The following is a 25,192-nucleotide window of genomic DNA, read 5'->3' as shown; positions in this document are numbered from 1 at the left end:
AACCATTTTTAAAATCTTTATTCCATTTTTGAAAGCATCTGAGACACATCATTTACATCAACTCTCAAACTGTCTACAGGTCAGATCAATACAATCAGCCACGAACGGGGAGGGGAGGGGAGGTTGGTGCTTGGAGGAATCTGTTTAAGCTTCACAGGGGGTAGAGAAGGGAAGAAACACAAATATGGTCTCTGCTGCCAAACCCCATCATTTAGTCCAGTGCCATGAGCTGCAGGGAATGCTGGGAAGGTGGAGGACTCAGTGCAGTAAAACGCTAAAAACAAACAGAAATACAGAGAATCATACATTTCAAATGAAGATGAAAAATTATGAAGACAATCATAAAACAGAGCAGAACAAATGTGCTTAAGATTAAATAAATAGCCAATAAAATGGTAATATTAAGAATATTAAATATATGTTTCCAGTTGACATAGTTTCACTTGATACAACAACATAAACATTTGTGGAGTGAATTGGTTAGTAATAAAGTAACACTGACTTGAAAAGATTGACTACACTAAAATTAATTTGATTTAAAATAATCTAAAATAATTGTCAAGTTAACATACCTTTTAAGGCAGTAAAGTAAAGTAAACTTGACACATTTTTTAAAAGTGAAATTTAAACAATATTGTAATTTATGAATATAATTTAACATTATAGTCTATGTTGGACATTTATTCTTGAATACTTTATTTCCCACATTACATTTAATTTAAATTTGCCATGATACAGTACTCTAACTTATCTTTAACAAAACTAATTTTAAGCATGTGCAATGTCCGAACTGATTGCACTATATTTTCACAATTTTTCTTTATGTAAAATCATTTTCTAACTGTTTTTAAATTCATTTTAAGTAAATGTTTTAATCATTTTAAAAGTTTTGAAATTGCTTGTTTTATTTTTGTTATTATTTTTCTTCATGATTATTTTACTTTCTTTTATGTAAAGCACTTTGAATTAACACTGTGTATGAAATATAAATATAACCCAATTATCGGTTCTCACCCAAACGTGGAAACAATGTTTTTGTTGTTGTTGTTGTTATATATATATATATATATATATATATATATATATATATATATATATATATATATATATATATATATATATATTAGATCTGTGCATCCTTACTTATTAGACGATTGCCAACTAAATTGAAATACTGATCAGTCAGCCATATTCACATATTTAGAAAAGAAAACATAGTACATAATGTATCTGCTGATCTGACATAAATAAAATACTCATCTGATCAAGTAAAGGGAAATGAAGCAAGTGAATGTGCTTTACTTTTCCTGCATGTTGAGCTCATCATGATGCCTCAGCATTGCTCTTCACACAGGCAGCAAACGCCTCCATTAGCTCCTTACACGCTTCCTCGCCATTCTCCTTTACACTGTAGCACACAGGAAACACGCTCATTACGTCAGCACACACACACACACACACACACTTACACTCTGATTCACATCAACATATCACAAATACAACACAAAAATTCAGATTTGTCCCTCTGAAGCATGCAAGACTTCATGATCAAGCATCAAGGTTCTGTATCACACACTATAAAGAAATTACATAACTTTGGTTGTGTCTTTTGTTTCCGCAAAGTCATAGAAAATGTGCACTCATGAGAGGCTGGATTCTGCTGCGACTGAATGAGACAGTATGTATGCATTTGTAAGAGTGAGATTATCTGAGCCTCTCCACACCAAACAACGGCAGACACTGACACACTGCATTAGAGTGATGGAGCGAAAACAAGGGTAGGAATGACAGAGTAAAGGGGGAAAGAGATGCAAAGAGAGGGAGGTGGATAATCCAGCTGAACCAGTGAAAGATAGAGCCACGTGACAAAGCAAGCAGGTAATGGAAAAGAGACATGCCTCCTGCTAAAAGAGGGAGATGTCGTGACTTATGAGGAAAAGAGCCCCTCCCCCGGAGAGAAAATGATTTTAGTCTCTCCCTCCCCCACAGATCATCTGCTGCATCTCGCATGCTGACATAAGCATGCTCTTCCTCGCTTTCTGTCTTTTCTCAGAGAGCGGTGATGTAACACACAGCTGGTCGATTTAAATATAAAGCGCCATATGCAGACTGGTTCAGATGAGCCACGTGATGTTGGTGTGAGGATGTACGAGGGGATTTCACGAGCCAAGGGCATTTCCTCTTCATAGGCAGCCATCTTAATACTAATACTAGATTCAGAGAGAAGACATGCAAAGGGAGAATGGACCATTGTGAAGCACAAGACTAACTGACAAAAAACAATCAGGGTCAGATTATGTGTTTATCCTCAACAACCAATAATTAGAGATCACAAAATCATTTCTAGTCAACTGGAAAACCACCCTCTTTTGGGATTTTGAATGGTCCATTTAAAAGCTAGTTTGTTTTCAAAAGGTGATGAATTTCTGGAAAACTGTGTCATATGAACCAGAGCATGGGTGTGTTTAAAGACCTTTTGATTTGGGAGGCAAATGTTGAAACACTATATCTGTGGTGTCAAATTGGTGGCAAAAGCACATTTTAAAAGCTAGTGCTATGGATAGTTCATCATTTACTCACTCACACCTTGTCCACTAAATTGTATGAATTTCTTTCTTTTGTGGAATATAAAATATTTTTTTGTCCAATGTTTGGTTACCAACATTCTTCCTTTGTGACCATGGAACACAAAACCAGTCATCATCTTAAAGCTGAATAAATTAGCTTTCCATGTATTTATGGTTTGTTATTACAGTTTTTCTCAATTGCTAAAACACAATTTCTGAAACCTTGCTCCATTTTCTGAAAACATTGAACACAAAACCTCATCTTCAAGCACTATTTACAAAACCTCTGACTCCTCTTGCAAAATGAAACTTTCGCCTCAAAACAGTTTTACCTGTGTTCAAAATCAAACACTGCTCTCAAATCATAAACAAAGTGATCAAAATGATATACACTATCAAGCAGTCAGTAAACAATACACCAACAAATAGAAAATACATTGTTCAAAACATAGTTCTCAGGGAGAAGTAAATTTTTAATCTCAAAACAAAGTTCATATTATTCCGTCATTTGTCTTTTGATGAACAAAAACATGTTCTATCATAGTAGCTCAAAATTGATCAGAAATTACTACTCTTCTTTGCTCTTTGCAGGTTTTTTTTTTTGGTTCTTCCTCCTTCTACCCCTATTTTTACAGTACTGTACCCTGCATCTCATAAACTTGTGCTTGGTCTCTGTGATAGTGTAATTATTGTTATTTGTTGACCTCGTTGACCAGGGACTTCAACAATGGCCCGCTGTCCAATCATGCTTCGGCCTCTCCTTCTCCTCCTCCTCTTCCTCTTCCTCTTTCTTGCCCTCCTCCTCTTCCTCTTTCTTGCCCTCCTCCTCCTCTTTCTTGCCCTCCTCCTCCTCCTCTTCCTCGCCCTCCTCCTCCTCCTCTTCCTCGCCCTCCTCCTCCTCTTTCTTGCCCTCCTCCTCGTCGCCCACCTCGCATACGCACTCGTCCTCTCACATTGTTTCTTCTATCCATTTTCAGACTTTCTCCTTCCCACCTTCAACAACCTGTTTGCTCTCTGAACTGGCTTATATTGGTTGTGTCACATCATTTGAAACAGGTTAAATCAATTTTGAGTGATTGTGTTCAATCAATGACACATGTTCTCTATTTGTATTTGATTGTTGTCACTTGTGTTTACCAGTATGGATGACATGTGCATTAGAGTGCAGAATGTGTTTTGAGAATGAGAATGTGTTTAGCGTTTTGCTGAAGAGTCTAAGTGAGATCTGCAAATTGTGTTTTACCATGTGAAATGGTTTAAGGTATTGACAACAGACTGCACAATTAGCTAAATAAGTTCAGGCAACTGAGAACTTTGTTCAGCCAATGGGTTTTAGTGTTTTAGCAATTGAGAAAAACTGTAAATGTACATAAATGTACAAAATATCTTCATGGAGCATGATCTTTACTTAATGTCCTAATGATTTTTGGCATAAAAGAAATACCTAAAATTTCCAGAGTCACATATGTGTTCTGCAGAATAAATGGTTTGTAATGACATGAGTGTGAGTAAACAATGACTGAATTTTCTTTTTTTTTGTCGTGAACTATAGATAAATTGATCTTAAAATGTGTTACAAATGTGCATTAAATGAACCAAACCATATTTATTACCAGTCAAATATTGAAATCTGTCAGTCTTGGAGGTGTAAAATTAGACTGATACCAAAAAGTATCCCAAAATGAAGACTGAATAATTCACATGATGGCCAGTCCTCCACATATATAATGCAAAAGGAAAAAGGGCACGGCTCAGGAGTGCTCGGATCATAAACACAACAAATAGGAAATAATTTTACTTGACCCAAAGAATAATTCAACTGGAATCTAATAAATACTGAATCCATATGGAATTGATTTATTTCCACATGGAAATCCTGTAAAAAAGCAATCTTATGCTGATAAAGCAGATGCTTTTGTTTATTGATAGATCAAGTAACACTGTTTACCCTGAGGGGGGCTTCTACAAAACTAGAACAATGCATTCCAACCGCTACAAGAGCAGGCATGCTAACACAAATGAGAGGGAAACATCAGCTTAAAGTGTAAAAGATTAATTTGTGATTTACATTTACATTCTTGAAAGGACAGTTTATAGGACCCAATGGCGGTACGTTAACTTTGAGGCTGATGTTCAGTCACAGACTTTGAAACCACACAAAATGGAGAACATCTCAAGGTCATAAGGTCAGAAATTGTACACTGTACCACAATAAGCAGGCATATGTATTGTATGTGTATGTATGTATATGTATTCTCCTAGTGAATAACTGCTAGATTGTGGGGTTAATCTTATTCTGGGTTTAAAGCCCAGACATGATGAATGAATCCCCTTTGTGGACTAACATGACAAAAAAACTGACAAAATGGCCACTGTGACATGCTTAGACCAGGTATAAAGTGATCCAGTCAATAGTACGTCACACTGTTTAATGAATGACACACACACACACACACCACACACACACACACACACACACGTATGCATTACCATGTACGAGGGCACTATAATTACCAATGTGGTGTACGTTACTTAAGGTCGCCTTCTGTAAAGTTAAACATTCAGCTAGTCAGCAACACATGCAAGTTGCTGGTCAAAATGGTCACATAAAGGTCAATGAGAAACTGACCTGCTTACATCATTTAACTATTAACAGTACTGCCATTCTCCCATCAGTCTCCACTGTGTCTGTCCCTGCAGCGTCCCAGTCTCGATTTGTCATTTTGAGCGGTGACTGCTCATGTGAGAGGAAACTATTAATGTTTACAGATGCATCTTTTCTCCATTTTTCACTGCCCCCCCCTTAAATCCATTTTGGATTACAGTGGATTTTGTTGGTTTTATACCCGCTAAAGCAGTGTCCCACATACCAGAATGTTTTAGATGTCTCTCTAATTAAAACACCTGATTCATCTCATCAGCTTTTTGGTGTGTTGAACAGGGACATCTGAAATATCTTGCGAAGTGGGTCTCAAAGACTGGAGTTGAGAAGCACTGCTGTAAATGAAGGTGACTGTGATGGCCATTGCTTCAGATGAAACGGTGACACATTATTCAACCAAATTCTCACCCCCACACACCCTTTCCCTATCTAGTCCTTGCACACCAAAGGTCAGCGTATGTGCAACCTTATCTCCTTTCTCATGCTGCCCAGGCCTGTCGACACTACAAACACCAAAAGCAGCCAGTCTACATTTTTTAGGCTGTTGTGGGGACTAGGGTCAAAATACAGCTTGAGCAATGGCTGGTGTCAGTGGTCAAGAGAGAGGGAACACAATGAAACCCTGCATAGGAGGAAGGACAGCGTATGCATACTGCATGAATGTTCATCACTGTTCACAATCTCCTTCATTTGCAGGATATAAATCCAGCAAAACCCATTAGTGGGAGGGCAGGGAAAACCAGAGAAAAGGTTCACCTGTAAATATCAGTGCTTTGCTCTCATTTAAGTGGTCAAAACTCAAACGTGAAAAGCGAGGCCAGGGAAACTGCAGGGACAGAAATGGCGAAGACCGAGAGGGGAAATCAGGGATGGCAGGACGAGCAGGAGGAAAAGCATGACGTAGACACATTCCCAACAGCCAATCAGCCGTGAGGAAGAACTGAAGTTGAAGAAAAACCCCAGAATGCTCTTAATGAGCGGCCCCACTGCTGCTGCCAACTCGCATCAAACTGACACCAATCAAACCATTTACAAAACTCACTAAGCTTAATTAAGTTACATCTTATTAAAAACACCGGATCCCTTTGCGCGAACCTTCCACCTCATATTCGCCACAAGGTCCTTTCTTCCCTCCATTTTGGATCGCCATCACGATGCAGTATTAACACTGCGTATCATAATTCTATTAAATATCACCAATATTAACTAATTAAGAATTATAATAAATCTATGTGGAAATAAATCCACATTTTGGAGTATGAGAATTTAATAAATTTTAATTCGGTCTATACAGAGTTGCAACGGACCGGTTTTATGGACCATACACCATCCAGTCACTTACCATTTGTCTAGATCTGCCTTGATGGCCACACAGGGTGCTGGGACAGGGGTCTCGGCAGGAGCTGCAGTCTCTGAGTCAGACATGATTCTGTGGTGTTGGTGTGATCCGTGCGCTCCTGTGGTTGCATGTGCAAGAGAAAAAGAGAGAATGGAGAGTTAGAGTTGGCCAGAGGGAGGGGTAGTGTACATAGTACACGGGGGAGGAAGGAGGGGGGAACGTGAGAAGGCACATATGTATATGAGCAAGAGATCAAACAGTGATCTGGTTCAACTTTATTCAGCAAAACAAATAAAAAAAAAAACTTAAAAAAAAAAAAAAAACTTTTGAAAGAATGGTACTTAATATGGAAAAAGCAAATTATTGTGCTTTTTTTCTGCACCTAAAGCAACAGTGTGTAATGAAGTGTGCTGAGCCAATGGAAAGTATGCAGAGAAACTTAACTTGCTTCCACACACAGAAAAGCTGCACTACTTTCTTGTGTGATATCACGTACTGTGCACGGGCGCCCACTAATGGCAACATGTTTTCATGACGTGCACCAATTTACACTATTTCTTTCTTTATTAATCATATTTATTTTCATCTCATTTAAATTTCTCATTTAAATTGCAAATAATTTCCTTTCTTATTTTATTGTTTCTTAAAGATTTAAATGAATATAGGCACTAGTACACTGGAATAAATACGAGATTTTAAAAAATCCTTCCCTTATTCCTTTATTCCTTTCCTTTCTAGTTTGTACTTATTTGAACAATACCTGAAACTTGGTATTACAAGCACTTCCTGTGTCTGTTTGAATCTCTCTTTATGTAATCCCTAAATGTAAGCCACTTGGATAAAAGCATCTGCAAAATGACTAAATGTAAGTGTAAAATCGAGATATATGAATAAATGTAAAATGGTTAAATGAAAACATAAAAATGAACACATTTGACAACTTTCCTCTGCCTTTATAACTTTACCTTTAAACTTAATTTTTATTGTGAATTGTGCACTACATTCACTATCGCATCCCTCTAAATGGATGTCATATAGGAGATCATTAAAATTAGTGCCGTCAAATGATTAATCGCGATTAATTGCGTCCAAAATAAGTTTTTGTTTACACAGTATATGTGTGTGTGTGTGTGTGTGTGTGTGTGTGTATACTGTGTATATTTATTATGTATATATAAATACACACACATGCATGTATAAGAAAATGTTATATTTTCTATTAAATATATTTATATGAATATAAATATGATGTAATTAAACATATTTTCAAAATAAAATATATATCTTTATATATATACAAAATAAATATACACTACACACACATAGGCTTTATTGTGTAAACAAAAACTTTTTTATTCAAATTTTGGATTTTTAATTGCATTAATCGTTTTACAGCACTAATTAAAATGCAATAAGCTATTTCTATATGAATAAAGTTTCAATATGAACTAATATTCCAACTAGCTACTGTATATGGTGTTCAGACCAGCCTGACTAAAAGCTAAATCAAGCAAATCCATTTGGCTTTTAAGAGTTTTGATGCCAGAAAGGGGGACACATTTGAATCAATATTCAAAATAGTGGTGATTTGATATAGGTTTTAATATAGTAACCTGTTTACATTTAGGTTTTCGAGAGAAAACTGAATAAAAAACAAGATACAACATACTGTTATTCGACGGCAGATAAGAGTCTTTCATTACTTACCCACCCCTCATCTGTTCAAACAGTTTTACCCCTTCACATAGACTATAAATCAGATCAGAAACTTTAAATGTCTAATCACTTCACAGTTGGTTAATTTAAATAAAAAAAAAAGTCCAAATTACAGTTGGATACAATAATAATACACTGAAATTCCGCGGGACGAAACGTATCCTAAAGTATCCTAAATGCCAGTTTTACAGTTTTATTTGAAATATTTATCATATTTTTTTAACCTTTTTATTGCTGCAGTTTATTTTTAGTGTTTAGTATTTTTATTAAACTTTTTCCTCTTTTATTGTTTATGTTCTCTAAATAAACAAAATTATTATTATATCAAGGCTAAAATGGCTTTATCATTAAATAAAAATTCGTAAATGTACCTATCTTTGTATTAGCCAAGCTGCCTATCCGATTGTGTCCGAGAGCATGTGGATACTTAACTGCAACAAAAGCAGTGGTTACTTTCTAAAGATCTGAAACTTTTACGGATCTCTTCATCAACACACCTCCTCAACTGTTATTTAAAAAGTTAAGCATTGCAACGTATTGTTTTTTATTGTTCCTTGAATTATAATGATCAAAAAAAATACCCGACTGTCTAACTCAAGATGTTACGCGATTAAAGCTGTAGGAACAAATGACTGAAAGCAGCACGCGCATCTGGAAATGACGGAGGTATTTAACGGAGACCTTCAGACAAGAACGTCCTGTTTTCTAAAAAATCAACCCACATCCATATGCATATACACTGCTGCCAACGAGCTAAAGTGCAGCTAATTACATTAGCATGAAATGTCAAGCAATTACTTTACCTGGGTCTGCAGTCCGGAAAGATCTGGTGAGATTTACCTGGAAAACAAAATGAATATTGTTGAACTGGAAGTTGAACGCGCATCAAGTAGCCTCCTTCTCCTTGAGCCTTGAGGGAGGAGAAACGACCCAATGCACAAGCATACAATGCTATTCTCTCTGTTATTAGACTAAAGGAAAAGTCGTCCTTATGGTCAAATGAAATTATAAAAAGTATAGATTTGTCGAAATAGGCTATATGTAAAAGGTTTAAGTTCCCAAAATATATAGAATATATGAGAAGTTTTGGAAAGACTAAAGCCAATTTCGAGGTAACAGAATGAATCCATACAAAAAATAACTATGGTTCTATAAAAAATAAATACTAATCCATGGCAACCAAAAAAATTGGTTTTGCTGTATAACCATCATTTAACAATGTTTTTGTAGTGAGATGGTAATCAGTACGCCAAAAACATGGTTACAACGCTTTTATTACAAAGAGAAAAAAAGAGAGAAAATGGGAAATGAATTAATGATAAACCCATTACACAAAATGTTACAAAAGGCCTGTTATTTCAAAGTCTTATAAGGTCACACACTGTAACTAACTATTGAGTCTGAAAACATAAAAGGAACAGGAAACTTTCATAAGAATTGGACTCAACCAACACATTCAGACATAAATAAACAGGGAAAGAGCAGAAAAGAAACAAAAGGGTTCAAATGCTCTCCGTTCACAGCAGGTGATGACAAATGAGTGTTTCCTCATTGCTGGGGGAAGAGGGTCACAAGTGAAGACTTTTTTAAACTTTATGTGGCTGAAAGAGTGTAGAATGAGTGTAGAATACACAACCTCCATAAAAGAAAAAAAACAGCTGGGAAAATCAACTTGGACCCTTCACACCTGCCCACTTTCTCTTTGAACTGGCACTAAAGAGCACTGAACACCAAAAGCCCATTTATTATCTTAAATTCAATTCACTTCAAGTTTATTTGTATAGCGCTTTTCACGATACAGATCGTTGCAAAGCAGCTGTACAATATATGTTTCTACAATATATTTAGTTAAATTACATGTATGTATACACTATGCCTGTACCTTTTTTTTATGCACTTGAAGCTCCTGTCACCAAGACAAGTTCCTTATGTGTGTGTGGGGGGGGGGGGTGTAAACGCTCTTTTTGACACTGCTGGTGGTGCACTATTAGAATCAGTTCATTTTTCCATTCAGACACCCTAAAATAATTGCATCGCAAATTATTTTTTTAAATAAAAAAATTTTAGAAGAAAAAAAATTGGCACACAGCTCATTAAATGTCACAAATAATCATCACTACATTTAAAAGTTAAATAGAAGAAAGAATGTTTTACATATATTTAACTGGTACATCATCTGACCTCTGATTATTTGATTTTTGTGTCCTGTATCTACTCAGACAGCTTATAAATATTGATCAGCCTCACATCAATGTTTATCATTAGTTTCAGGATTTAACTAATACACCTGGAGTGCAAGACATTGCATATACAAATGAGAGGACCGAGAAGAGCAGGCCTATATAATGGGAAGAAAATGACAGAGAGCTCAAGAGAGGAAATCAGACTGCAAAGATTCAACCAAGACCTGTTAAAACCAGTTAAAATGACTCAAGGATCTAGACTGTACTTTGCAGGTAAGCAAAGTTCCCTGCAACATTTTACACTTTACTTCTCCTCCCTCGTTCTTTACATCCTCTTTTCCATTTTCTGTTCATGCTAACTGGACTTCAGATGACCCTAATGTTATTTTTGAAGGGTTTCTTTTTCTTTTTGCGTTTCAGTGGCTGTTCTGATGTGTGCGTTTGTCTCCATCAACGGTGTCGGTCTGAATGATTTACTGGAGCGAGCCTCTCAACTCTCAGACAAACTTCACTCTCTCAGCACCTCTCTCACTAATGACCTGGTCAGTCCCAAACACCCTGGTGTCGTATGCCCACTCACTGGGTTATCTGCAATATTTGACTTCAGTTTTATCCAAACAGGTATTTCTTTCATTGATTTGATGTTGCTTGTTTAATATTAACGTTGTTTTCCTCCACAGGATTCTCACTTTCCTCCGGTTGGAAGGGTAATGATGCCCCGTCCGTCGATGTGCCACACATCCTCTCTTCAGATTCCCAATGACAAAGACCAAGCCCTGAAAGTCCCGGTAAGAGCATGCTTTACTGCATCCATCCTCATCTCAAATCATCATATCAAATGTCATAAACTTTCTCCTGCACTCTCAGAAAAAAGGTATGACAACTGTAACTGGGGTGATACCTTTTCAAAAGGTACATGTTTCTTTATCTCTACACTTTTGTATCTCTGTAATATGTAAACTTTAGGTACTAATATGTACCTTTAAGATTTAAGATATGGACCCTTTTAGGTTTGAATGTGTACCTTGAAAAGGTATCACCCCTGTAACAACTTCCGTACTTTTATTTCTGAGAGTGTGTTCCAGCTTATTTTATTATTATTTTGTTATTTGAACAATTGTATAATAAAAAAATATATATATATATATATATATATATATATATATACATTTATTGATAATTTAAATACAAATATAATTTTTATAGTATACAAATATATTATTAAATTGCTTAACTGTCACCCCCCCCCCCCCCCCCATTTTTTAAATAGGCATTAAAGTGCACTATCCAAACTTAAATTACTGTAATTTATGAACACTTTGGAATATAAACCTATCGTTGGTCTCTTTTTAAAGACAAAAATTAGCAAAAGTGGAATTTAAAAAAAAAATTAAAGTATCAAAAAGTTATAGAAGTTTAAATGTACTGTAAATAAAATGTGCTATATTAATTTTATTTTATTTTATTTATTATAAATATTTTACATAACAGGTTTTACTCTAAATTTGGTATAAAATTGAAGCCTTGTGTCTATATAAGTTATGTTACAAATTTGAAGTTAATATGAAAAAATCTGAGGTTCCTGTGAGATTTTATTTAGGGCGTCATACCACACACAGCCACTGGGAGTCATCAAAACTATTTTGAATTTTGCTTAATGAATTTTTCTCTAGATTCTTCTGTGAATTTTACTTCTATCTCAAAATAACATCCTGAGACTCAGACCTTTCCAATCATATGTTTGTTGCCAAGATTATAAAAAGTTTTGGTTCTAGAAAAATGCATTATGTTTTATGACACTTGGCCCTGCCCACTAAGAGGGAGGTGACCGCCATTAGAATTGAAAGTACCATTTCCATGGTGAAGCAATGTCCGATTTCAAAATACACAGGATGAATCTTGGGCTTCTAAGCTTTCAAATGATATATGATTTATGATGATTACTAAAAGATTTTATAGAGAAAAAGACAACAACAAAAAAAAGAGTGCCAAGCGTCCCACAGGTGGGACGGTGACAGTTATGGGACTTTGATACTTTATATAAAACAAAATATACAAAAAACATAATTCATAAAAATGTGTTTAATAAAAAAAATGATGTGTTTAATTATAGAAGAAAAATAAATCTATATGAATCAAGCTGTTTTATCTGTTAAAGTCCTCTGAAGAGACCATCAGACCATGTTGAATAGATTAATTTAGGTTTTTATTCACATATGAGCAATAATCAAAATACATAAATAGAGTACATTATATGTGATACATGTGAACTCAATAGCCTCTCTGACTCACTGGTTCTTGCAGAATTACGAACATGCATTCGTGAAACCTCATTGGTTCAACAGTCTTATGGACTTGGAACAAATGAATTTACTTGATTATTTTATTTTTTGGGTGAACTAACCCTTTAATGTGCAGTGTTAACTATGACTAAACATCTCCTACTTGTGGTCACAATCGTAGTTACAGGCAAAACAGACAAGCGGTGTATGAAGTTTTATCTGATTGTGTGTGCAGGAGGATGAGCTGCTCTCTCTGGCTCGGTCTCTGCTTCTGGCGTGGTCCGATCCCCTCGCCCTTCTCTCCTCTGAGGCGTCCAGCCTGGCACATCCAGAACGCAACACCATTGACAGCAAGACCAAAGAGCTGCAGGACAACATCAACAGCCTGGGAGCAGGTCTGGAGCACGTCTTTAACAAGGTGATTGTACTTGAGAGAACATCTCACAGATTGTATATTGTGAATGGCGACTGTAGGAGGGAAGTACAACTGAATGGTGTTTGGATAAAAACCTTGAAGGAAATCTTTTTAAACAGGGTTGGGTTATTCATTGTCCCTGACCATGTTTTCTTCTCGACAGATGGACTCAACTTCAGACAACCTGTCCTCTCTCCCTTTTGACATCAACAGCCTCGGCCAGGATAAAACCTCCCGACTTGTCAATTTCCATTTCCTGCTGTCCTGTTTCCGCAGGGACTCTCACAAAATTGACAGTTTCCTCAAAGTTCTCCGCTGCCGGGCAGCCAAGAAGAGACCCGAGATGTGTTAGAGAGGAAATGCTGTGCTCTGCTTCTCTCAGTGTGTATGTGAAGTTAAAATGGCAGAGCAGTGATCAGAAATGCTTCTTTATAATATCAAAGGGTAAAAAATGCCCTTTATTGTTTCACTTTCTCATATTCTTAAATAAATTGAATTAACCAATAGAAAATTTAAATAAATTTAACAAAGGAATTTTAATTGAATAAACTTTAAAATATCTTGAGCATGTGCTCAGAATTTATTGGAATGTTTGAACAGCTTGACGACATATTGAGTCATCTAATTTTATTTATTAAGGATATAATGATGTATCTTTAACCAGCTTTGACATACTCTTCTGTTGTGCAATATTTGTCAGTACAATTCAATGTCAATATATTTCTATCATGCAGATTCATAATGACTCAGACAGTGAATACTTTATTTATACACGTGGATAAGACTTGGAAATCTTTATTAGAGGCACAAGAACAGACAGTGCTTGTTGTTAGTGCTGATCTTCTTTATTTACTGCTCTAAATGTGCTCTAAACTTGGGTGCCTTCTACACTAGTTAGATCATAAATCTGAAACTTTAAGGACAAAAATCTGACAAAGAAATTTGGCACATCTAAACATCGCAAACACATAAGCCAAAGAAAATTAGCCTTCTTTTAACTAATAGACTTATATCTTTTGAATGTGAAGCCCAAGCAGTACATGCAGATAGACCATATGACATTCTGAGGACGCACATCTGAACAGGTCATGTCAGGTTCTGACCAAAAGGGGTGCTGCAACATTTCAAAATAGCATGTATTTCTGTAAACTGATTTATCAAACCTAATTAACTCTAAAAAATGCTGGGTTGTTTCAACCCAACTTTGGGTCAAATATGGACTAACCCAGCTGTTGGGTTAGTCCATATTTGAAAACAACCCAGCATTTATTAGAGTGTTTTCTTATCAGTGGAGATTCAATACTGTTGCATATAAGGTACATTATATTTAAAGATACAAGCCAATCTAATCATCTAATCATGCACATAAGCCATTGGTGCTTGGCATCAGGATGGTTGTCGAATGTGTGTAAATTTTTTGTTGTTGTTTTACAAACTAGTTTTCATTACAGTTATTGTTGCAGTTGTGGTTGCAGATCATAATGAGATCAGTATATTGTTTCATAATGAGAAACAAGAAACCTTGACACACCAACATAAAGTATTTCCGCTATATCATAAAAAAACAAAGACCTGCTTAATCTTATAAGTTCCAGTGGATGGGGCTCTTGATAAACCTGTGCGGAGTCTGTGACATTCACAGATGGAGGTGGAGCATCCAGTCAGAGTATAAATGTGCTGCTCAGTCCTCACTTTCATTATAGCAGAAACAACAGAGCGCAGAGACTAAAAGGTACTGTCATTTTTTGTTTTTTTGTTTTTTGTTTTTTTTTATAGAAGGAGGTTTGAATAATGTTGTAAAGATAACTTTTTATTTAAAGTATACTTTTTTCAGATACATATTAATTTTGGATGTAAATGTTTTTTTTTCTTTGCCAATGAAAGGCTAAAATGGAGAGGCTGACAATTATTCTGTTGGGAAAGCAAGGAGCAGGGAAGAGTGCATCAGGAAACACTCTTCTGGGTTGCCCTGCATTTCACACAGCGCCCAGCTCAGAGCGAGTTACTCGAGCTTGTTCAATGAGCTTCTTCACTGTGGACAATCAAAAAATCAAAGTTATTGACACTCCGGGATGGTGTGATTCTTCACAGTTTCAGACTGAAATGAAGCAGAATATCATCGAATTTGTCATCAATTGCAAGCCACATGTGTTTCTCTTAGTGCTGCCTATTGGCAGGTTTACCAATGAAGAGATAAAAACAGTCATGAACATCCTGAAGGAGTTTGGGGATGAAGTCATCAAATACATGATTGTGCTGTTCACCAAAGAGGATGAGCTGGAGAAGAGACCTATTGAAGACTACCTGGAAGAACTTCACTCAGATTTGAAAAAACTTAATTCAGGTATGTGGAGAAAGATACCATGTCTTTAACAACAGAGAAAAAAAAGATCGCCATCAAGTCTCTTCACTTCTAAAAAAGATGAATGAGATTGTGGAGAAGAATGAAGAAAAACGTTACACCGAAGCTACGTATAACTTGAAAAAGAAAGAAGTGCCAGAAAACAGAAAACGTCCTGAGGAAAATGAAAAACGTGATGATGACCTAGTCAGCAGGTGTGATGCTACTGATAAAGAGAAAGGGGAGAAGAAGAATTGAATGACAGTAAAGAGCTAGAAGAGTTAAAGCAGAAACTTCATGTGCTAATTAAAGACATGGAAGACATGGACCAGCAGAAGAAGGACATCCAGCAACTGCAAGGAGAGTTAAAAACAGTGCAAGGAGAACTGGAAAAAACAAAAAAAGACCTAGACCTGCTTCAGAAGAAAATTGAATGAAAATTACAACAGGAACATAGTTTTAAAATTTAAAGTAATCTGCTGTATTAGGTGCACAGAAATAAATATTGTGCAGTGAAATTTGGCATCTTTAATCAGGTAAACTATAAATAAAAAAATACTACATTAAATTAAAAAAAAGTTTTGTTCTAGTTTTTTTTTTAATGGTTTGGGTTTCATTTCAGTTAAAAATTATACTATTATTTTTGTATTACACTGTTCTTGTAATAAACAAAACAAATATTGAATTGCATTGTCCAGATTTACTGAATTTACAGTTTTTTAATAGCCTAATATTTTAACCAAAAGTAGTAATACACTTTGTGTCAGATTGAAGATTTTTGACCTGATTTATGAACTATAAAATTACTTACTTTAACTATTGACTATTTCGTATGTATAATTTCATTTTCAAATGATTTTCTAAAAGATTAAACGCACGTTGATAGCCAAGACATCACTGTTTTGATTGTTTGCAACAATAACGCTTTTCCAATACGAATTTACAAAATATAGAAAAAAAGTGTAATTAAATTACAGTTACTTATGAAACTGTTAACAGTTACAAAGGGGGTTACATTTATTTATTTTTTCACACAAACATGCACATACATTTAATTAATTTATTTCTTAATAGCATGTTTTAGAGCACTAAAACATGAGGCACCAATGTTTCAGAAGTATATACAGAATAAATGTTTTATTTCCTATTTGGGTTTATGCATATGTTTAAAGTAACTGTTTTTTCCTCCCCAAGGCATTGTTAGATGCCAGTGTTTCCTGTCATAGCTGTGGAAAGATTTGATTAAAAACAGTATCATAGCTAGCAAACTATGTTTTGTTATGATTTTAAACCTGTATTTGAACAGAATCAGATTGTTCTCAAAGTAAAGTAAAGAAAAAAAGGGTGCTAAAGTCTGATTTTGTGGTGGCTGTGGTTTTAAATTAAATGATTGTAATATTCATTTAAGTGGTGAAGACTTTGAAAGTCTGAAAATAATCAGGGTTTATATTGTAAGATAAATTATTAAAAGTTGAAAATATTTTAGATTATGAAAACTAATCAAAAAGTAATCAATTGTAATCTGTTACATTACTTTACACTGTAAAACCCGACAAGTTAACTTAACTCAAATCGTTTGAGTAAACCGATTGCCTTGACTGTAATACCTGACAAGTAAACTTAACTCAAACGGTTTGAGTAAACAGATATCCTTAAGTTATGTTAACTCAAACCGTATGAGGAAACCGATTGCCTTAAACCATTTAAGTTGAAAAAACTAACAGTTATGAGTACTCTGAACTTAATTCAGTTGAGTTCACTGAAAGAAGATATACATTGCAATTAAGTGATTAAGTGATTAATTGAGCTTTAGTGATGAACAGCTGCTGTTAACAAACAGAATCACTGAAGAAAAGAGAGAAAGGAACAACAGCTGACTTCAGACACAGCCTCAGTCAAACCTGACAAGTTATGTTAACTCAAACCGTTTGAGGAAACTGATTGCCTTAAACCATTTAAGTTGAAAAAACTAACAGTTACGAGTACTCTGAATTTAATTCAGTTAAGTTCATTGAAAGAAGATATACATTGCAATTAAGTAATTAAGCGATTAACTAAGTGCTGATTGAGAATTAGTGATGAACAGCTGCTGTTAACAAACAGAATCACTGAAGAAAAGAGAAACACAAGAACTACTACAACTGACTTCAGACACAGACTTAGATGAAATCAACTGAAATAAAATACATGAAATCTCTCAAGATCTGATGAAACAACCCCACAAACAGCATCACCAGCTCCACTTATTAATAACCAGACTGACTTTATTTCTGTCAGACGTCTACAGAAGATCTTATTGAGAATGAACTAAGGTTTAGATGTTGATTTATTGTTTCATTTGAAGTAACCATGTTAGAGATCAGTGTCTGCTTTAGTTGGGCTCTTGACCCTTGACTTCTGTCTTAGTCTTTTCTCTGGCTGTTATAACCGTGTGTTTCTAAAACACATTTGTTGTAACTCAAAAGCCCAGAAGAAATGCCATCAGGTGTTAACCTGTACCTAGATGTAGGTTGTTATACTTTATATAGGTGATGATAATTATTCATTATTGTTCAGAAATATTGATCGGTCTAATCGGAGTCTAATCTCTGATGAAACAAATGTGTAATTAGTAGAAGAGGACCTAATAAAAATGACACTAAGAGCCAGTTATTATGTGATAGTTAATATAAAAATGACTTCATAAATATTTTGTACACATACATTTGTCTTCTATTCCAGTAACTGGTCAAACACAGACATCAATAATCAGAATATGAACCTCAACAATGGTGACAAAAAAACATGCTGCAATGCATGCTGGGTACCATTGTAGTAAAAAACTCATCCATGGCGCCCAGCATGCTCTGCAGCATTTTTATTTTATTTTTTTATGGTCACCATTGTTGAGGTTCATATTCTGATTATTGATGTCTTTGTGTGACTGTTTGACACCGTAGAAGACCTCACTGTTTGGAAAGTCTTTGTATTAACTGATTATCACAGAACCACTGGCTTTCGAATCACTTTTACTATAGTAAATCAAATTACACAACACTTAATTCATCAGAGATTAGACTCCTAGCAGTTCAATAATTGATGATTATCATCACCAATATAAAGTAAAACAACCTACATCTAGGTACAGGTTAACACCTGATGGCATTTCTTCTGGACTTTTGGATTACAACAAATGTGTTTTAGAAACACACGGTTATAACAGCCAGAGAAAAGACTAAGACAGAAATCAAGGGTCAAGAGCCCAGCTAAAGCAAACACTGATCTCTAACATGGTTACTTCAAATGAAACAATAAATCAACATCTAAACCTTAGTTCATTCTCAATAAGATCTTCTGTAGACGTCTGACAGAAATAAAGTCAGTCTGGTTATTAATAAGTGGAGCTGGTGATGCTGTTTGTGGGGTTGTTTAATCAGATCTTGAGAGATTTCATGTATTTTATTTCAGTTGATTTCATCTAAGTCTGTGTCTGAAGTCAGTTGTAGTAGTTCTTGTGTTTCTCTTTTCTTCAGTGATTCTGTTTGTTAACAGCAGCTGTTCATCACTAATTCTCAATCAGCACTTAGTTAATCACTTAATTACTTGAATGCAAAGTTTTAAAACTTACAGGGTTTAAATCAAGGCAATCTGTTTACTCAAACGGTTTGAGTTAAGTTAACTTGTCGGGTTTTACAGTGTAATAAAGCAATTGAAATAGTTACACTATTATTATATTTTAAATAGCATAACCAAATTTCCAAAGCAACGTTCCTAACACTAACTATCAGTAACCGTCACAGAAAATCTTCTGCAAATCAATGGGGAAAAATTGTCAAAGATTCATATATTCACTTGCCATTTCCATTCTCTTATGTACTGTATAGTTATTTTCACCTTATTTTGTTGGATTTATAATTAAACATTAGAAAATCACTTTTATGACTTTAAATAAATACTATTTGTCAAAGTTCAGCACTGTTTTGTAGTGAAGTATGAAGAGTTAAATTTTCTGCTAAATGTTAGTTGAGTTGTCCTCATTTTCTATTTTGCAAGCTGTTTGAGCATGTGGAAGATTTTTATTAGTAAGATTTTAATCAATCAAGAATAATCAATGTGAATCAAGCCATTTTTGTTGCTAGTTGTTTTTCCATTATAATCCTATAGGTAATGGAGAGAAAGTTGCCTACACCCTGGAATGTACAAAACTGAAGAGAAACATATGGCCAGGAAGGGCCTGTGTTTAGAGTAAATCAAGTAGGGGCCTCTCCTCCCTAGAGAGGATCAAAATTGCAAGCATAAGGAAAAGTTTGACTATTTGGAAACGCCCCATATAGTGTATATAAGGAGAAACCAAATTGCATTTCGGGAGATCTCCTTGCAGGACCTCTCGGCTTTGTTTTGCTTAAAATAAAGTCTTTTCTTCTGAGAGAAAAATCCCTGACTGAGTTCGATTCTTTGGAGAACTGGCAAATTACACCACAAGCATCACAGCCAAACTAATTTCCCTATTATAAAGGCTTTTAAGGTAACAAAATATGAAAAGGTGTGGCAGATTTTTAGGCCAAAGTGTATGGGTAAAGATAAAAATCTTTGTCTTTATTTTATCTTTGTAATTAAAAAATGAGAACAAAGAATTATTTCAGGTACAACATGTATATTTAGCAGGAGCATTAAAACAAAAATGAATGAACAAATATAAAAATAAAACAATATATACACGATTCTTATTAAAGAAACTGTATTAAATTTCTTCAGTCAAGAGCAGTGATTGAGTTTTCTCTGTGTGTTTGGTGTTTTATTAATATTAAAAGAATAATTCACCCAAAAATTTAAATAGTGAAGAAAAAAAAATGGAATGAGTTTCTGTCACGACCGGGATACAAGGATTCACGGAGAGAGAATCAAGTGCGAGTACGTCTTTATTTAGGGATAATCCAAAGAGAATAAACAGTCCAGGCAGGGGTAGATACCAAACACAATCAGAACATAAACAAAACATGAATTAAACACGAACACAAGGCAAGATCACGATAACAGACGGACATGAATGCAGAAGGACTCATACTAAGACAGACCGGGTTAAATACACAGGGAGAGACGAACGCTAATGGGAAATTGACAGAGTGTAATGATAGATAACCAGTGACAGCTGGGTGCAATGATTTAGGCAGGGACGTGGGGAAAGGAGGACATCTAGTGGAAACCCAAGGAACACAACCCAGACACTGTGACAGTTTCCTTCTTCTACTAAACATAAACTTCATTTTGAAGGTTGCTGGTGTTTTTTTCCTACTATCAAATTCAATGTGGAACAGCAACTGTTTGGTTACACAGATTCTTCAAATTATCTTCTTTAGTGTTCAGCACAAAAATATAAGTTAATATAGGTGTTGGACTACATGTGAGTAAATAAACAAAGACAGAAATTAAATTTTGTGGTTTAAGTCCTACCTCTCTGACAGTTCCTTCAGGGTGTCTTGGAGGGGTGATGTTTCTAAGTCAAAAACACCTTGCTACTGGGGTTCCTCAAGGCTCAGTACTTGGACCACTTCTCTTGTCCATCTACATGACGTCATTAGGATCTGTCATTCAGAAGCATGGCTTTTCTTATCACTGCTACGCTGATGACACCCAACTCTACTTATCATTCCAACCAGATGATCCAACGGTAACTGCTTGTATTGTAGCCTGTCTGAGTGACATTTCTAGCTGGATGAATGACCATCACCTTCAGCTTAACGTTACGAAGACAGAACTCCTGGTGGTTCCAGGTAACCCACCGTTTCATCACAACTAGTCTATACAGCTGGGTTTGTCAACCATAACTCCTTCCAGGACAGCCAGAAACCTAGGAGCTGTGATGGATCATCAGTTAAGCTTCACAGACCACATAGCTACAACGACTCGCTCCTGCAGGTTTGCCTTATACAACATTAGGAAGATTAGGCCCTTCCTGTCAGAGCAAGTCACCCAACTTCTTGTCCAAGCTCTTGTTCTCTCCAGACTGGACTATTGTAATGCTCTCCTGGCGGGACTTCCTGCATGTACTGTCAAGTCTCTGCAATTGATCCAGAATGCAGCAGCGAGGGTTGTCTTCAATGAGTCACAAAAAAAGCCCATGTTACTCCTCTCCTCATCAGGTTACGCTGGCTAACAGTGGCCGCTCACATCAAATTCAAGGTACTGATGCTTACCTACAAGACTGTCACTGGCACAGCACCAACATACCTAAACTCACTAGTTCAAACTTATGTGCCCTCCAGAAGTTTGCACTCCGCAAGGGAACGACGCCTTGTGGTGCTATCCCAAAGAAGTTCAAAATCACTCTCACGGACCTTTTCCTGGACTGTGCCCAGCTGGTGGAATGACCTCCCAATCTCAATGCGTACAGCTGAGTCTTTACTCATTTTCAAAAAACATCTAAAGACTCATCTTTTTCACCAACACATGACCAACTAATACTAGCACTTACCTTTTCTTGTCTATCCTATTCTTGGAAGAAGAAAAGAAAAAGAAAAACATAGATACGTGTTCTGTACTAGACTAACTGAGACTTGTCATGGCACTTGTATACTGTTGTTGTTCTCTTGTTGACCTGACTGCTTCTATTGTTCTCATTTGTAAGTCGCTTTGGATAAAAGCGTCTGCTAAATGATTAAATGTAAATGTAAGTACACTGCATAGGAGAAAAGTGTCAAATCGATTGAGAAAACTGTATTCAAGCTAAACTAAGTTTTAATCAGTTGATCATTTTGTACCTCTATATATTTCAATGGATACAAATTGTATAGAACTGGTTTTCAATTTTGTTACAGGTTACAAAATAAGCCATTTATCTCAGATGTTCATGCCCTTACGAAACAAAAATATATTGCAGTATATGAGAATATATAATGTAATATATTAGGCATATATTCTTAAATATATTTATTTTTTCCAATATATTGCAATATATTGAAAGCGGCAATCATTTGTATATTTTGCAATATATTATATAATATATGTATCATCAATATATTATTAAATGTATTCAAATATATATAATATTAGAAAATAAAAAGGGAAAATAATATTTTAGAATATATCACAATATATTTTAAGAAATATATTGGTAAATATATTTTCCTTTCGTAAGGGTGTGCATATGTGTGTACCTGGTTTTTCCCACATTATGGGAATGAGATGTCTCCTCAAGGATAACGATACCAGTAAATTTTAACCTTGTGGGGAAATTTTTGGGCTATGTAAGAGTAGAGAAGGAGGAGAGAGAGAGAAGGAGAGTATACAGTACAAGAAAGATGAAACAATCAATGACTGTATGTCCTGTGTGAGACAAATACAGGCAGATAATGCCAAATTACTGTAACTCACCCTTTATCTGAAAGTTCAAATACAGTATAAAAAATTATAATGATATTTAAAGAGACATTCGAGAGATAAGATAAACGATATTTCTTCAGACCTGTCATGCAGACATTGTAATTTAATGAACTTTGCCACCAAATACAGACAAAAAGTCAATAACTGATTTAAATATGAGGTATAACAAGAAGTACATGGGCAATAAACCCACTCACCATTTACGATAAATCAAATGGAAACAGAATGATATGCATTCACGTGTTAGACACTGACAACATCTGATAAACAAGAATTATTGCTGTGAACATATTTTTCATATGTTTTTTTTCTCCAGAGAACATTAGCAATTCCCTCAAAATCACATTACGAAAACATCTACTTAAAATGCCAAGCTTAATTGTTGTGACATAATAAAAAAACATGTCCCAAAGCTTCATCACACCTGAACACAAAACACACAAATTAACAAATTAACACACGAATTAAGAACTTTTATATATTTTTGTGACACAAGAATGTTTCTGTTCAGTAAACTTATTTTCAGACTCTGTTCCATGAGCCCGTTATTCATACATTGCTAACTCAGTTAGCTGGATTTGATTGTTGATGATTTAGCATGAGATGGATCATCTGGTCCTTAGGAACTCATCCCGGAGCTGCTGTCATAGTGACAGGTCCGAAAGCTTAAACCTGCTTGGGAGCAGGTTTATTTCATGTAAACAGGATTAGATCGCATCTTTTTAACCAGAATCGGTACTTAAAATCTGTCCCAGTCACTGCTATTTTATTTACAAGTGCATCCTAATGATCCAGGGACAATCATTTAAAATAATAATCATTTAAAAATGTATTTAAAGATAATATAATAATGCTGCATTGTCTTTAATACTGACACAGTTTTACTCACTGAATGATTTATTTGTCATAATTACTTCATAATTGTATTGAAGTCTTACATGCTGTACAGATAACGCAGAGTTGTGCGTTAAAGCTCCAATATGGAGGAATTTTGTAATAAAATTTCCGAAAATAACTTGCACAGTGTGATATATTTCCTCCAGTTGTGTACTTACAATATCTCAAAAGTCTCCAAAGATTTTTTATTTCAGAGAAATTACGATTTTAAATAACTGGCCGTCCCGGAAAAGAAATGTCGCCTCTCAGTGACGCAATGTCCGCTCTAGAATATCACATGGTCAAATGCGGAAGTGGTGGTTATGTTATAGCCGCGCGTATGGTTTGGTTGTCGTTGTTATGGATCACGATTACTCTTTGGCGAGTATTGAAGTGCCAGTAAAACGTAAGCGTCCATATTCGGATACACGCAGACTGTGTGACAAACAGAGGAATAAAACCAGGATAAATATCGGCGTTTACGAGATAGAGAGAGCTGCGCGAAAATCTTGGACTTGACAGAGACTCTGCTCTTGCGAGTGTATTGATAGACAGGTAAGCAAATCAATTATTTATTTTGTTATTGTACAAGTAACGTAATAGTTACAGTTAAAATGATTTTAATAGATATGAATTACACCACATGCCTGTACATTCTGTCACTGTAGCATTTTTTTATCATAACGTTACCTGTGAGAAAATAACATAACGTGGCAAATGGACTGTTTCAGTTTCAATAATAGCACTTATAAACAAAGTTATATTGCTCTTTGTACTAAGGTAAGGATTTTTATCACGTGTGGTGACCGAGATTATGGCAGTACAATTAAATACAATCAGATACGTGTTGTTAAAAATATATTTAGTCATTACTTGCAAATGTTCGTTCAAATTTACTTTTAGAACGATTGGTTTGAGCACGTTAAACAACACGGCATTAACCATAAACACGTAACACTGCACAACATTAACCCAACAAATCATTTAACAAATACCTGTAAGTTGTAACGGGATAATATATGTAACGGAGGCCAGCGAGTAGTGCTGTGCAGGTAAACCTCACTCCCAGACACTAGTGGCTGTAACCATTTAGCCTCCTTGTTAGTGCGTCCGCCTCCCATGCCGAAGATTCCATGCCCGGGTTTGAGCCCCACTCGGAGCAAGTGCGAGGAGCGTCAGAGATGACCCGGGAGAGAGGAGTTACATATAGTATAACATTTCACGTTCCTTGCAGTTCATTAATTATGATGACATAAAATAATACGATCAGATATACAGGTAATACAAAAACGAATAAATTACCTCATCCGTGATCATGATTCGTTTATCCAATTTAGATACATTGCTATGGTGAAAACGCATTAAAAACGACATCTCCCAACGTCACCTGCTTCATAGCATCATCAAGCTTCGCCTTTGTTATTGTTGGAAATGCGCCCTCTTGTGGTCAAT

General features: G+C 35.5%; 2 protein-coding genes and 1 long non-coding RNA gene across 3 annotated transcripts; 2 read left to right on the top strand and 1 right to left on the bottom strand.

Moving 5' to 3' along the window:
* Positions 1–6,733, bottom strand: LOC113080934 (uncharacterized). Its single transcript, XR_003282048.1, has 3 exons — positions 6,572–6,733; positions 1,303–1,408; positions 1–274 (listed from the first exon to the last, which is right to left on the bottom strand). It is a non-coding gene; the product is annotated as an uncharacterized LOC113080934 (long non-coding RNA).
* Positions 6,734–10,627: 3,894 nt separating this feature from the next.
* LOC113080933 (prolactin-like) lies at positions 10,628–13,903 on the top strand. The gene is made up of 5 exons (XM_026252990.1): positions 10,628–10,740; positions 10,888–11,009; positions 11,148–11,255; positions 12,985–13,167; positions 13,328–13,903. The coding sequence occupies exons 1-5, from the start codon at positions 10,641–10,643 to the stop codon at positions 13,514–13,516; spliced, it is 702 nt and encodes a 233-aa protein (XP_026108775.1). The 5' UTR covers positions 10,628–10,640; the 3' UTR covers positions 13,517–13,903.
* A 967-nt stretch (positions 13,904–14,870) lies between these two features.
* On the top strand, positions 14,871–16,051 carry LOC113080935 (GTPase IMAP family member 4-like). The gene is made up of 2 exons (XM_026252992.1): positions 14,871–14,896; positions 15,049–16,051. The coding sequence occupies exon 2, from the start codon at positions 15,055–15,057 to the stop codon at positions 15,535–15,537; it is 483 nt and encodes a 160-aa protein (XP_026108777.1). The 5' UTR covers positions 14,871–14,896; positions 15,049–15,054; the 3' UTR covers positions 15,538–16,051.
* Positions 16,052–25,192: the final 9,141 nt, after the last annotated feature.

This window comes from Carassius auratus, unplaced genomic scaffold (genome assembly GCF_003368295.1).
Source record: "Carassius auratus strain Wakin unplaced genomic scaffold, ASM336829v1 scaf_tig00032588, whole genome shotgun sequence".
Lineage (NCBI taxonomy): Eukaryota > Metazoa > Chordata > Actinopteri > Cypriniformes > Cyprinidae > Carassius > Carassius auratus.
Note: the sequence above shows the minus strand (reverse complement) of the source record. Positions and strands in the feature narration are given on the sequence as shown.

Bases quoted from the DNA above. Each gene is read 5' to 3' on its own strand.
- LOC113080933 (XM_026252990.1), top strand. From the start codon at position 10,641: ATGACAGAGAGCTCAAGAGAGGAAATCAGACTGCAAAGATTCAACCAA. The intron at 11,256-12,984 runs GTAAGAGCATGC...TTGTGTGTGCAG, and splicing joins ACCAAGCCCTGAAAGTCCCG to GAGGATGAGCTGCTCTCTCT. The intron at 13,168-13,327 runs GTGATTGTACTT...TCTTCTCGACAG, and splicing joins TGGAGCACGTCTTTAACAAG to ATGGACTCAACTTCAGACAA.
- LOC113080935 (XM_026252992.1), top strand. From the start codon at position 15,055: ATGGAGAGGCTGACAATTATTCTGTTGGGAAAGCAAGGAGCAGGGAAG.